The 15,593-nt window shown below is 38.0% G+C and overlaps 1 protein-coding gene across 1 annotated transcript in view; it reads right to left on the bottom strand.

The window, feature by feature from the left end:
* CUBN (cubilin) overlaps window positions 1-15,593 on the bottom strand; it is a 264,785-nt gene that overhangs the window by 211,339 nt on the left and 37,853 nt on the right. The window contains exons 18-21 of the mRNA XM_027559850.1: window positions 4,048-4,192; window positions 3,649-3,827; window positions 688-853; window positions 101-317 (exon numbers count right to left, since the gene is read on the bottom strand). Of these exons, the coding sequence (XP_027415651.1) occupies window positions 101-317; window positions 688-853; window positions 3,649-3,827; window positions 4,048-4,192 (707 nt within the window). The remainder of the gene's footprint in view (window positions 1-100; window positions 318-687; window positions 854-3,648; window positions 3,828-4,047; window positions 4,193-15,593) is intronic.

Raw genomic sequence — 15,593 nt, 5'->3', positions numbered from 1 at the left:
TATAACATAACATGGTGGATGTTAACATCTTCTACAGAAGCAGGAACACAAGAAAGCAGGAAACTTTCATGTTAAAAAGCAAAAAATAAACTATTCTCACCTCCCAAGAAATGTCTGAGAACCAGTGTCATAAACTTCTAGATAGTCCTTTGTGCAATTGTAATGAAACTCCAGATGAAATTCTCTGAATCTCAGATGAATCAGGTGACCAGGTTGGACTATGATATGCCAGGTACAACTGATGCCATGGGGGTAGATATTTGGATAGCCAGGACTTTGAATGCTTCCGGTTGACTCTGTAAGAACTTTTCCACATGCTGTTGAAATAAAAGTAATAATAATTATCCAAGTTATTTTTAATTCTGATTAAAATTAGAACCAACAAGCTACCTGGAATTCCAAATAAAAATAATCTGATCATAACCTCTTAAAAGGTCAAAAAGGAAAAGTTTCCTTTTGTGCCACCTAGGATAACCTAAATTTTTCTCTTATTAATAGGTATCAATAAACCACTGAGATGTGCTGATTAGGAAATATATATTTTCTTTGCCTTTAAGTGTACTTTAAAATTTTTACAGCATAGGTGACTACACACCTACAGTATAGATTGATTTTCTATAATAATATATTTCCATTGTTCACTTATTCTCATAAAAGCCCCAAAGGCAAAGTAGAAGAATCACTTACCCAAAGCTGCACTGCTAAATTCAGCCACAAAACCATGGTTGTCAGCAGAAGAACTTTTCACGAATATGACATGAAGAGAGTTGTACACGGATGTTATAAACGAAGGGATGTCTGCACCACAATGCTTTTCATTTTTCAGAGAACCCAAAATGGAACTGCTGCCAACCTAAGTAAAAAAGATATGTTCAAATTTATTCTCCTAGATATTTATTTTGGAAAACTTCTTCAAGAATAATTTTTAATAAAATCTATTAATATAGTAAAAATCAATTTGAGAATAGTTTAGTTGCCCTAAAAGAAACTCCATCCCCATCAGCAGCCACTCCCCATCCGCCTCAAGCCCCAGCCCCACAAAGCCATTATTCTGTTTTCTATTTCTATAGATTCCCTCTTCTGGACATTGCAAATAAATGGAATCATACAATATGCAGCCTTTCGTAACTAGCCCCTTTCACTTCGCATAGTGTTTTCAAAGTTCATCCATGTTGTAGTGTGTATCATTACTGCATTTCTTTTTAATACCATATAATATTCCATTGCGTGGATATATCACATTTTATTAATCCACATATCAATTGATGGACATTTAGGTTGTTTCTACTTTCTGGCTACTATGAATAATGACTGTAGTCATTTAGGTACAACTTTTGTGTGAATGTACATTTCATTTTCCTTCAATGTATACCTAGAAGTGGAATTGCTGGATCAAATGATAACTCTATGTCTAACTTTTTGAGGAACTGTCAATTGTTTTCCACGACAGCCGTACCATTTACATGTTCACCAGTGGTGGGAAAGTGTAAAAGGGTTCCAATTTCAACACTGGTTATGATCTGACTTCTTGATTATAGTCATCCTAGTGGTTGCGAAGCAGCATCTCGTTGTGGTTTGATTTGTATTTCCCTGATGATTAGTGACGCTGAGTATCTTTTGTATATCTTCTTTAAGTAAATATATAAATTCATATTCTTTGCCCATTTAAAAATTATTTATTTTTAATTTCAATGAAGTTCAAATTTTTCAGTTTTTCTTTTGTTGTATTTTTTGTGTCAGATCTAAGAAGGCTTTGCCTGACCCCAAATCATAAACACTGACTCCTTGTTTTCTTCAAGAGTTTCATGATTTTAGCTCCCAAATTTAGGTCGGTTATCCATTTTGAGTTAATTTTTTTGTATGATGTAAGGAAAGGCTCCAGTTTCCTAATTTCATTTGCGCATATTCAACACTACTTGAAAAAACCGTTTCTTCCCATTGAAAGTCTTGGCGCTCTTTTCAAAAATCAACTGACCATAAAGATATAGCAATTTATTTCTGGATTTTCTGTTCTGTTCCATTGCTCCATATTTTTATTCTTACTTGAAGAATACATGTAATATCCTCACTTGATTATTATAGCTCTGTTCTAAGTTTTAAAGTCATAATTATGACTCCTCCAATGTTGCTCTTTTTCAAGAATGTTTCTGGCTATTGTGGTTCCCTTGTATTTCCATAAGAATTTTACAATCAACTTATGAGCTTCTGTGAAAATTCCCACTGGGACTTCAGTAGAGACTGAATTGAATCTTTAGATAAATTTAAGTAGTATTGTCATTTTAACAACATTAGTTCTTGTAATCCATTAATTTGAGATGTCTTTCTATTTATTGAGGTCTTTCATTTCCTTCCTTTGTAGTTTTCAAGAGTATAGATTTTAGATGTCTCTTTAAAGCTATATTCCTCAATGTTTGTTCTTTTTTATGCTATTGGAAATGAAATTGTTTCCTTGATTTAATTTTCAAACTGTTCATTGCTAGTGTATAAAAAAGATACGACTATCATATTTTGATCTTGTATCCCACAACCTGCTGAATTTATTAGTTTTGATATTTTATGTGTATGTGTGTGCATTCCTTAAGATTTTCTATAGACAACACTATCTGTGAATTGAAATAATCATGTTTCTTCCTTTCCATTCTAGATGCATTTTATCTCCTTTCCTTGCTTATTGTCCTAACTAGAATTTCCCGTATAATGTTGAAAACACATGGTAAGAACAAACATCTTTGCCTTTTTACTGATGACACAGAGGCAAAGTATTTAATGTTTATTATTAAAAATGATGTTAGCTTTATACACTGTTGGATTCATTTAGCTAGAATTTTGTTAAGAATTTTGCATCATTTATACAGAGTGAAGTAAGCCAGAGAGAAAAACACCAATACAGTATACTAACGCATATATATGGAATTTAGAAAGATGGTAATGACAACCCTGTATGCGAGACAGCAAAAGAGACACAGATGTATAGAACAGTCTTTTGGACTCTTTGGTGGGGGGATGCTTTGGGAGAATGGCATTAAAACATGTATAATATCACATAAGAAACGAATTGCCAGTTCAGGTTCGATGTAGGATACAGGAAGCTTGGAGCTGGTGCACTGGGATTACCCAGAGGGATGGCATGGGGAGGGAGGTGGGAGGGGGGTTCAGGATGGGGAACACATGTACACCCGTGGCGGATGCATGTTTATGTATGGCAAAACCAATACAATATTGCAAAGTAAAAAAAAAAAATAAATAAATAATAAATAAATTAAGAAAAAAGAATTTTGCATCTGTATATTTTTTATAGATGCCCTTTATCAGATTAAGGAAGTTATGTTCTGTTCTTGGTTTGTTGAGTGTTGTTTCATGAATAGATACTGAACTTTGTCAAATGCTTTTTATTTGCATCTATTGAGGTAATTATGTGGTTATTTTCCCCCTTTATTTTATACTGACTATTTTTGGATGTATAGCAGCCTTGCATTTCTGGGCTATATAATCCTCTTTATATGCTGCTGGATCCAGTTAGCTAGAATTTTATTAAGGATTTTGCATCTATAAACTAGTTTTGTTTCATGTAACTGAGTGAGAATAACATGACATAATATTTTTAATAACATCTAATCAAATGCAGATATTCAAGTGTTTTACTCTCACCTCGACATAATCTGTATCACAGTGGGCAGAACCTCCCATGTCAAAGGCAGTGAAGTTGAGAAGAACCACTTGACTTTGGGGCTGGCGGATGGTCCACACACAGACCCTTTCTCCTGGATACACATTAGGGTAAAAGGGCGAGCGAATGATCCCCTCTCCAGTCAATTCTCCTCCGCAAGCTGTGAGTATGAAAACAACAGTAGTATTTGTCCAGAGATAAATGACTGTTGCCCTCAATTTTATTGCAGAGTTTCACCCTGCATAAAGATATAATGCAATGTGACCTTACAATTAGAATTTTCCCCTTACTACTCGAGGACACAGAATGACTAAAATATTTCAAGAAATGAAAATGTTACAATCATGCAAATGAGACATTTAAAAATTAAATTTTCTTACCCACTTGATAAACAGCACTGAAACTAGCTCTGACAACAGAAACATCCATTTTAAGCCTGATCCAGATACTGTTAGTAATGGATTTAATGTGAGAGAGGGTTTCATTGCCACAGACTTTTCCAAGTAAGGTTTGATCATCTCGAACCTAAAGAGAAAAATAAAATGGATCTGTAATCCTAATTAAGAAACTAATCGACAAAGAAAAAGAATAAAAAAGAAAATGAGCACAAATACAAAAAATTGAAAATGACAAAGGTGATAAAAATACACAGATTCTGAAAAACTTGTATAATAATTTTAGGGACAACACTATGTTAATATAGTTGAATGTTTGAAATGTTTGTCCCCAGAAAAATCTAAATTACTAAAATTATCTCAAGAAGGAGAAAAATAAAATCTGAGTAGATAATAAGTCATGGATAAAACTTAAAATATTACAAATAATTAGTTTCCCCCAAAAAAACCTTCTAGAAGATGCTCTACCTGGTAAATTAAATTAGACATTAAAGGAAAAGACAATTCCCATACATAATTTGTTCTAAAGAACCCACAAACATGGAACAATTCCCAAATAATTATTCTCAGAATCATCTCACCAAAGCCCAACACAGATAATACAAAGGAAAACTATGAGTAGATCTCATCTATTAATATAGATACAAAAATCCTAAACAGTTCAAGAAAAGTGAATTCACTTTCTTTGTAGGCTTATGTATCAAAACAAACATGAGGATAAGGGTGATGCAAGGACTATTAGAAATTATAAATTAAACTTGCCAATAGATCCAATAAGCTAAACTATTTTATCTCTATAGATGGCAAAAAGTGTCAGCATTTCTATTTATTAGAAGCAAAACTCTTAGAAAGTCAGGAGCAAAAAGAAGTGTCCTTTATATAATAAAGACCACCTATTTTAAGTCACAGAGAAGGCAATGGCACCCCACTCCAGTACTCTTACCTGGAAAATCCCATGGACGGGGGAGCCTGGTGGGCTGCCGTCTATGGGGTCGCACAGAGTCAGACATGACTGAGCGACTTCACTTTCACTATTCACTTCCATGCATTGGAGAAGGAAATGGCAACCCACTCCAGTGTTCTTGTCTGGAGAATCCCAGGGACAGGGGAGCCTGGTGGGCTGCCGTCTATGGGGTCGCACAGGGTCGGACACGACTGAAGCGACTTAGCAGCAGCATTTTAAATCAACAGTCAGTATCTTATAGTGTGGTGGCCATGAATCTGGTCTGTGGAGTCCTAAACTGTATTCAATTCCCACCTCTGTCGCTGGCAAACCTCCACACTTAATAACTTCGAACAAGCTACTAAATCTAAGCCACATTCAAGGAGCTGGATCAAATAGATGAAACCAACACGTGAATTCCTTAGCAAAATGCCTAGTTCTAGAAAAAGTGGACTAAAGAGTAACTGTTGCTATTCTTGACCTTTCAGAAGTTTCTCACTCAAATCAGAAATTCTTCTATGAATATACATAACTACTTTTGTTCTACAGAATTCTTTTGGAAGAGCTACCTGTCCAAACATAGCTCCACCCCCACAGCTAACATTATCAAGGTATCAACAAACACCAGCACCTGTGCCTGTGACGTCACTGTGAAAGAGTCGCCACTCACAGAAGCGCACAACAAGCAAGTGTATTTTTTTTCCCCCAAAAGCATGACTGTCATGTTTGAGAATGTAGAGCGTGCTGATATTGCTTAACACAATGGTTCTCCATAGGTACCTCAACTGAACATTCTGGAAATCTGTGAAGGCAATTTTTGGCTTTGTTTTAATTACTAGCATGAAGGTGGTTGGGGTGCTGTTGGCATTTAGTGGCTGGGGACTGGAGATATGAAACACCCTGAAATGTGAGAGACAGTCACACACAACAAGGGTTCTCCTGTGTCCTGTGTGTCCTTCTTTGCAGTGACAGTTATAAATGTAAAATCTACCTCGATTTTATATACCAGATGCAAAATACTTCTGCTCAGTTCTAGTATGTACCAGATTTTCCAGGATTACAAGTAGAGTGTAAATCAAAAGAAGTTATTTTTTATTCCTGGAAATCTGTCAAGAATTGGTCACCATGTCAGAAAATTCATCTCCAACCCACATGGCCATGTCAGCTTGCATTTTTAGTGTAGCATTCATATGGATCAGGGAGCAAACAATTTATGACTTCATTCTGTCTTCAAGTGCAGCTTGCCCGGGCTTTTAACACACTGACATAAGTTCTTTTACTTTGCTTTAGTTCTCCTAAATCTTACACTTACAGATTTATTTACATAATGTATGTATACAATGTGAACTGATATCATCTATGAATTTCATTTCAGAATAGTATAATAGTCACACTGGAAGGTCTTGAAGTGTAGAGAACCACTGACTTAACAAAATACTCCGAACTCCCACAGAAAATTAGGGAATATTTCTCAGCAGAAATAACTTTTAAACTGAAAATTGAAAGAACATCCAGGTCAAGGGGAATGGACAGTAAAGGGAAGAGCTTATAAGTACCATAGCCAAAGCTGGTGGAGATACGGTAACATGTTACTCCCATCCTTAGCTGGTGGGAGTATAAATTTCTGGAAAGTAACTAGACAAATGTATCAAGAGTCTTGGAAATGTTCATAGTTTTGGACCTGGTAACTTCACTTCTAACACTCTGTCATAAGGAAATCATTCAAGATTCAAAGACACATGAGGTTCCACATCAATATGCTCTATAAACATAAGAATCGAAAATATTCCAAATGTCTAATAATAGGAGGGTGATTGAATAAATCATGGTACAGCCATATGATAAAATCTTACACAGATGTTGGAAACTGCATGCCTTTCCAATGACTCATCCCAAACCAGTTCCTTTCTGTGAGCTGTAACATTAAATTTCACATACTGCCATTAATTTATGTTACATAGGTCTCCAACCAAACAGCAGATCTCTTAGGGAAGAGAAAATTCCTGTATCACCTTCATCTTCTAACACGAAACTCTGCTAATAACTCTGATGGATGCTTGCTGATTCATTAATTTTAAGGCGTGGTATGATGGTTCAATTTTTGTTAGAGACATACTACCATGCTTAGAAACCAGAAAGCATGAAACACAGAGTAAGAGATCTTCCTGTTCTGGAATCCTCCAGGGTGCCATTCGCTTCTGCTAAGACTGCAGCGAATGTCTCTCTCTTCTCTTTTGCCCATTAGAAGATGACAAGGCGGAAGAAAAACAGCCAAATAGCAGCAGAGCTGGCTAAAGTGGGCCATTCCCCTGGGCCTCACTAATGAAATTCAAGGACTTCGGCAAGGAGAAAGGCAGTTGCAGCCCAAATGTTTTAAGAGGAACTTATAGGGCTCAAGGGCTTTAAACCTAGAAGGTACAATTGATTTTGGCTATGTTTCTCTCACTCTCTGTGGAAATGAAACCTTATTAATTCTGAAAGTCTGTATTCTCCCTAGATCCTAGGCATGGCGATACTATAACCACAACCCCTGAATGCTCTAGAGTGATACTAAATGCACATCCTGCATTCAATATCAGAGGACTTGTGAATTTGCACATCACAAAAACCTCTTTCTTTTGTGCTTGTGCAAGGGGACAGAATGTGTTATTTTTCTAATTACTCACATCCTTCCAGAAAGAGACTGAATATCTCACAAGCTCATTGCCGTGTGACTTGTGCTGCTTCCCTATGGCCATTATTAAACGGCCTTGACTTGTCCTCGTCCTTGACTCTGGGCTTGGCCACAGGGCTTGCTTTGCCCAAATGAATGTGAGCAGAAGTGATGTGCCTGTTTCCAAGAACAAGCTTTGGGAGTCACTACGTAATTCAACCACCTTTTCTTTTCTGCTCTTACAAGACTAAGAGCTGGGGTCCCAGGGACAGATGGAACAGGGGACCAGATCAGCAGAGATGCCCCTGACCCCACACTGACATGTTAACATGTGTGGAGAATAAGCATAAGTCGTTGTAAGCCATAGAAATTTTCCGTTATTGTTTCTGATTTTATTGTTGTTGACTTTTCATTATTGAAATCTAAACTAGAGAAAGATGACTCATATTTGAGCCTGGTTTGAACCAAAAATATAGTTTTTTTTTAAGAAGTCAGCTGGGTGGAATGGGGCATAGGAGGGAGACTCAAGAGAGAAGGAATATATATATATATATATATATATATATACACACACACACACACATAATTATGACTGACTCACGTTGGTGTATAGCAGAGACCACCACAACACTGTAAAGCAATTATCCTCCAAAAATAAAAGTCAGCTGAAGTCATGCCATGGTCACTTGCAGAGGCATCACCATTCTTTACTGTAGGTCACAAATCCATTCTTTACTGTAGGTCACATTTGCAAAGAAATGACAAGGACCATTTCAAATTTTACTGTTCTGTGGATGAGGCCCAGATTTTTCATTGATTGTGCTATTTATTCAGCAAACACTGATTTTTTTCAGGCTCAGAGATCGAATTTATAACCTGTGACCTATGATTTAACCCTACAGGACAGCCCAAATGGCTTCTGATTTTTACCTTCAGCAGATGGATCTAGTTCCTGATGACAAACTACTCATACAAAAGTGTGTTTTTTAATTTAAAAAATTAGTTCTTAAAAAGAAACTGTGTCTTGGTGATCTAAATAGGAAGGAAATCCAAAAACGAGGGGATGCATGTATATAGAGAGCTGATTCGCTTTGCTGTACAGCAGAAACTAAAACAACATTGTAAAGCAACCATACTCCAATAAAAATCAATTAAAAAAAAAAAAGAACCATGTCCTGTAGAAAGAGCTAAAACTAATTAGGCTTAAAAATACAGTTTATATGAACTGTGGGTGTGTCTGGAGCCCAGTGACAAGTAAGCTTTAACATCTATAATGGATCAGGTCCCAGTGCAAGGTCTTAATACATGTGTTCATTTGTTTGTATCTGCTATGTGTCCAGATTTGTGTCCAGATAAAATGATTTTTAAAATATGGTTAAGTATCACATCCTAATTCAAAGCAAACCAAATATGCTGGCACTTAGGCTTGGTCCAACTGAGACAGCTAAAATCAGAGCCTTACTAACCTTACTATACAGTAGCATTTAACATGTGGCTTCTAGTGACGTGAGCCTCAAGCTGAAATGCCCCTTAGCTAAGTAAAGACTTGATCCTGGAGACCAACCTTCGTTCATCTGGAGGGGAATGGGACCCCCTTCCAAATGATAGATTAAAGGGTGAGGAGTAAGAGATGACAGAAGCCACAAGGACTAAAAATAGTTTTCTTAGGTTATTATCTTTCACAATTATTATGTTTTGTGATTTCATAGTTAAATTTTTAAAGCTTTTTATGCCTCTTGAAATAGTATTGCTTTTACTATCTCTACCAATAAAGTAAATTTGTCCTTTGTTTCTTTAATCTGCTTTTCTAAAACATGGAGTACATGTCTAGTTTTACCTAGAAGTGTGTTCCTCAGTTCAGTTCAGTTCAGTCACTCAGTCACATCTGACTCTTTGCGACCCCATGAATCACATCACGCCAGGCCTCCCTGTCTATCACCATCTCTCGGAGTTCTCACAAACTCACGTCCATCGAGTCGGTGATGCCATCCAGCCATCTCATCCTCTGTCGTCCCCTTCTCCTCCTGCCCCCAATCCCTCCCAGCATCAGAGTCTTTTCCAATGAGTCAACTCTTCACATGAGGTGGCCAAAGTACTGGAGTTTCAGCTTTAGCATCAGTCCTTCCAAAGAACACCCAGGGCTGATCTCCTTTAGGATGGGCTGGTTGGATCTCCTTGCAGCCCAAGGGACTCATAAGAGTCTTCTCCAACACCACAGTCCAAAAGCATCAATTCTTCAGCGCTCAGCCTTCTTCACAGTCCAACTCTCACATCCATACGAGGCCACTGGAAAAACCATAGCCTTGACTAGACGGACCTACATGATTGAAAACTCCAGTATGTCAGCTGCTGCCACCCTCTCTCCTCCTCCCACTGTCATCATTGGAATCACCGTCATGTTAACTTTCATTTCCTGGTGTGCCAGACACTGTGCTGCTGCTGCTGCTGCTAAGTCGCTTCAGTCGTGTCCGACTCTGTGCGACCCCATATACGGCAGCCCACCAGGCTCCGCCGTTCCTGGGATTCTCCAGGCAAGAACACTGGAGTGGGTTGCCATTTCCTTCTCCAATGCATGAAAGTGAAAAGTGAAAGTGAAGTCGCTCAGTCAGGCTAAGAACATTTGAATAGTTTCCCTTTTCACTGAGCAAAGCTCAGTACATTCACATCCATGTACAAAGCCCTACAAGATTTAGTTCCTGTGTAACTCCTGTTTCTCTCTACATCGCCTCTGTTGATTCTAGCCACAGAGTCTATTTTCAGTTCTTCATATTTGTCGAATTTTTTTTTTCTCAGTTCCTCCTTCTCCTGGATCTTTGCATTTCTAATCCCTTCTCATCTTCAGACTCAAAATGTGACATCCTTAGGGAAGCTACCTCTAACGTTCAACTAAAGGCATCAGTCCTGTTATTTTCACTCATATATTTCTTTCCTTCATGATACTTTTCCCACCTTGAAAGTATGTAATTGTATGCTTGCATGTTTAATATCTCTGTGCTTTATACACCCATCCCCAACACAGAACCTGGCATGAACTTTGTTTGATTAACCATGCAGAGAATGAATAGATAAGTGGGTGAATGACCTCTTCTAATTATTCTTTAAAGAGTAGTCTTACTGTTTCTATTATGGATGAAGAAGCTGAGTTTAACTGATGTTAAATATCTTGCCTTTAGTGAAACAGAGAGTCAAAGTCCTTTCTCATGTTTCCATGCAATATTGTTCCATTTATATCAGAGAGCGCTAGCCATCCTCTTGATGTGCTCCAATAATTTGGAGCTTTCTTTCTTTTTCTTTCTCTTCCTTCCTTCCTTTCTTATTAGTGAGTGTGCTGGGCCTTTGTTGATGCATCTGGGCTTTCTCTAGTTGTTGCAAGCAGGGGCTACTCTCTAGTTGCGGTGGACAGGCATCTCATGGAAGCGGCTTTTCTTGTTGTGGAGCACAGGCTCTAGGACACGTGGGCTCACTAGTTGCGGTTCCCAGGCTCTAGAGCACAGGCGCAATAGTTGTGGCTCATTGGCTTATCGCTCTGTGGCATGTGGGATATTTCTGAATCAGGGATCTAACCCACATCTCCTTCATTGGCAGGAGAATTCTTTACCACTGAGTCACCAGGAAAGCCCCTGGAGTTTTCCTGATGATCTTGATTTCCATAGCTCCTCTTCTCACTCACTGCTCTCCATCTCACTAGTTCCGTGGGGTTTGTGATCTCCACATGAGCACACAACTCCTCTACACACAGGAAGGATTTATGCCATACAATCCCTTGAAACTCCAAACCTAGGTGGTTCTACCATCTCAGTCTATTCCCTGGCTCCCACCGTGCCAATGGGTAGAACTGTTTTCACCTGAACAAAAGCATATTTTATCACTTCATTAAAAGGCATCAGGATGACAAAGCAATTTTGGAAAAACTGTGCTGACAACAAAAATGCTAAGAAACTAGCCAAATGTTTCTAGTCTCTGCCAAAACTCCAAATCCAATATGATAAGAATGCAAGTTACTGGACATCGCCCGATGTCTTCTTTCTTTCTGCCATCTCTGGAAAGACACTTCTTTGAACTAAAATTGATTTCAACCTGTGCTTCACTAGAAAACATGCTACTCTGGTGTATCTGCTTGCTGCAGCCGCATTCCAGCTTCATTTGTCAGAGGTCTTACTCTTTCTCTGTCTTTTGGGTTTATGTCCTTAAGGACTTTTCTGTAAATCATCACAGTCATGAGGCTCTGACCAACACATCCCCTTGAGGGTGCCCAGTGAACTGAGGCAGACGGGAAGTCACAGACCTCCCTCACCCAATTCTGAGGCTGGAGCTGAACAGCTCTGCTGTCTGACAAAGAGTAAAAAGAGGTCCTTTGTGAATCTGAAGTCATCCCAAGACCTGTGGGGAGTGGGGAGATCTGTGCAGGGCCCAGCCGGGAGCAATGGGAGTGGAGGAGAGGAAGGAGGGAGGTAGGAGGTGATGAGAGGTTCAGAGGGAAGACCGGTCTTCAGTCTTCCAGCTGACTGTGCTTCCCCCTTCCCCATTAATTTTATTCTTTCTTTAAAATCTTAGAGATTTTATCTGGCTTTGATTTGTAGCGCTTTCTTTTTACTTTCTACATTGTCTTTCATTTCACTTTCTATTTCCTTCCTTAACCCAGTAATTACTCAGGAGAGTGTTTATAGGTTTTCAAGAAGTCGGACATTTAAATTTTTTAACAGTTATTTCTACTTGCTTCTCATTATAAAGAGATGTACAATTTCTGCATTGTGAATTTTCTGGGATTGGCAAGAGGTCTAAAATATGATTAATCTGTCAATTAGTGATACTTGTAGAATGGGTACACATGCCTTAGATTTCAGAAGCCAAATTTAGTGTTACTTACTTCTCCCTGTCTTATTAATCATAGTTTGTTTTTGTTTTTCTTTCTTCTTCTAAGAAGGAACAACTTCCCCAGAAGCCTCCTGTTTCCCCAGAAGGCCCCTCTCCTCCTGCTCCCTTTCCTGTCTTGGTGGGGAGGGAACAGACGATGTGGGATGGGTCAAGGAGATCTAGTGAGGGCAACAGCTGTATTCATTTCCTTCCATACCCCATTTCAAGCCCTGCTGGCAGCATCACACAAGCTTCTGAGATTATTATTCAGCCTAGTACTTGATTCTCTGGGATTAAAATTAAACTTTCATTACTACCTTATGTGTCCTTCACTCAGAGTTCTGATGACTTACATCACTTATGGAATATTAATTAGGTGCTGCTTTTTATTCTGGAAAGATAGTTCTTCACATTTGTTGAACTAGTCTCTACAATTTAAAAGCTCTCTTAACAAAACAGGCGGACAACAGTTGATCTATTCTTGCTATACTTACTCTTTTGTTACAAGCCACATCACCCGTGGGCAATATACATTTTTAGAAGTGGAAACTTTAGCTGAGAAGTGATATAAGTCCAAGAATTAAAATATAAATGTATGTTTCTTGTTTAAAAAAGAAGAAAGATATGCTACACTGAATGTGGCAATACCACATTTATGATCCTTTGCAGTTAAATTTTATTCTCAAATAAATGTTTATGGAGCTTTCTTACTGAACACAAAGTCTTTCCAAACCACACTACATGTGAAAGAGACATACTAGAGATTGACATTTTAATCTACATTTAAAGGACATATTCACATGGCAACAAGACATCTGGAGTTATAAATGAGAAGATTTGGGATTCTTAGAAATACATCTCAGTTTAGTTTAGTTCACTCAGTCATGTCTGACTCTTTACGACCCCATGAACTGCAGCCCACCAGGCCTCTCTGTCCATCACCAACTCCCAGAGTTTACTCAAACTTATGTCCATTGAGTCGGTGATGCCATCCAACCATCTCATCCTCTGTTGTCCCCTTCTTCTCCTGCCTTCAATCTTTCCCAGCATCTGTTCCCACTCAAAAGAAGAGTTCCTATAATCATTCTCCCACACCTATCTAGAATTACCTTTCTGTTCTTCATCCTTTCTAAAATGTGGCGGGGAGGGGGGTGGTCCTTCTCTCTCACACAAATAGAGTTAATAAATGGCAAAATCATCCTTCTTCCAAACCAGCAATATCTTAAATACTACACTTCTTTGTTTACTCCTTTGATTAAACATGTCATTTTAAACACTTTTTAAAACTAAAACCAACATTGAGGAGAATGATATATTGAGTCATAATAATGTCATTTGAATTTGGTTCCAGTATCACTTTACCCACTGTCTAAAGCATATGAAAAGTGTTGGATATACTTTTCCTAAAAGGGCTTAGTTCACAAATTTTCCCAGTAGGTAGATATGATTAAAGGTCAGAACTTTGATCTAAGTCAGTATACATCTATCTAGACTACTACATGTAGGTACAGCTAAATCCTGTTCCAACAATAACCAGAATTTGACCTTTGTGATCTCAATTTTCTCATTTGTAAAATTAAGGATTTGTATTAAATGACTTCTGAGACCCTGCTGGTGCTAAATTTCTATAAATCAATTGGCTGTATTTCTGTAGGACAGTCAAGGTTATATAGAAAAGTCTATTCAATTATTCAAATCACTGTATATGACCTGTCCTTCTGATAACAAAGTTCTTTTATTTTTTCCATCAATAACCCTTGAGGGACATTTGATCAAGACTCTGTGGTTATTAGTGCACATTAGAATGTTGATACTTCAGTGGCCAACTATGAAAGGTTCTCATCCGATGTCTCTGAACTAATGCGTTCAAGGCAGGAGGCAGAAATTTGACCTGAAAAGACTTGCATTTGTAATGTTTTTAATTCTTCAAGCTTCTTTTTTTATTTATTTCCTTGATTTATCCTTATAAAGTGTAGGAGGAAAGGTAGGGCATCTTACAGAAGTAGGAACTCAAGTATGTAGATAAAGAATTGTCCAAGGCTTCACTAGTGGCTCAAATGGTAAAGAATCGGCCTGCAATGCAGGAGACCTGGATTCAGTCCACCTGGAAAAGGGAATGGCTACCCACTCCAGTATTCTTACCTGGAGAATTCCATGGCTAGATGAGATTGGCAGGCTCCAATCCATGGGGTTGCAGAGTTGGACACAACTGAGCAACTACCAGTTTCAGTATACAGTCATCACAGGACTGAACGAAAATAAGAACTTAGAGTGTTGGGTGGAGATGGTGGAATAGAAAGACCCAGAGCTCAGTTCCTCCGATGGAGACACCAAATTTACAACTATTTACAGAGCAGCTATCAATGAGAACAACCTGAAGACTAGCAGAAGAGATTCCCAACTAAATATGTAAATAAGGAACCATAATGAGATAGGCAGGAATGGCAGAGATGCAATATAGTCAAGACCCATAACACCAGGTAGGTGGCCCACAAATGGGAAGATAATCACAGTTGCAGAAAGTTTCCCCCAGGGAGTAAGGGCATCTAGCACAGTAAGTACTCTCTAAGTGTGAACTATTTTTACTATTCTTCAATTTAAAAAAAAAAAAAAAGATGTTGGAAATTTAGTTTTTATTTATATAACAATGCCTAAAATTGCTTCATAATGAAAAACTCTGATGTACTTTATGAGGGACTTTAGAAAACATAAACTGAATGAATATACACATTTACCATCTGAGTTTAAAACTTCTAGATTTAAAATATATTACTGTGGTTTCATTGTCAATGCACTTGTTCATTATTGAGTTAAGTCCAGATCTTATGCTAGAATTCTATGCTTCCTCTCTCTACATGTGGAGGAGGGAAGAAGGTAAGAGGTTACTTGGGTTTTTCCTGGAAAAATGAATTGGTCTAACTTTCATGGGCAAACATAATTGTCAGTGCCTCCCTAAGTTTATTGAAAATGATTGTACCCAACAAAAAGTATTTTGTTTCTCTTACTCTACACTTTAATTTGTGGCTTGACCAGTGAAATACCAGACGAGGCAAACAAAAGCTGCCTTTTTGTCTCAGATAG

The sequence above is a fragment of the Bos indicus x Bos taurus genome, chromosome 13, assembly GCF_003369695.1.
Source record: "Bos indicus x Bos taurus breed Angus x Brahman F1 hybrid chromosome 13, Bos_hybrid_MaternalHap_v2.0, whole genome shotgun sequence".
Lineage (NCBI taxonomy): Eukaryota > Metazoa > Chordata > Mammalia > Artiodactyla > Bovidae > Bos > Bos indicus x Bos taurus.
The sequence above is the reverse complement of the archived record's forward strand: the minus strand, read 5'-3'. Positions and strand labels throughout refer to the sequence as shown.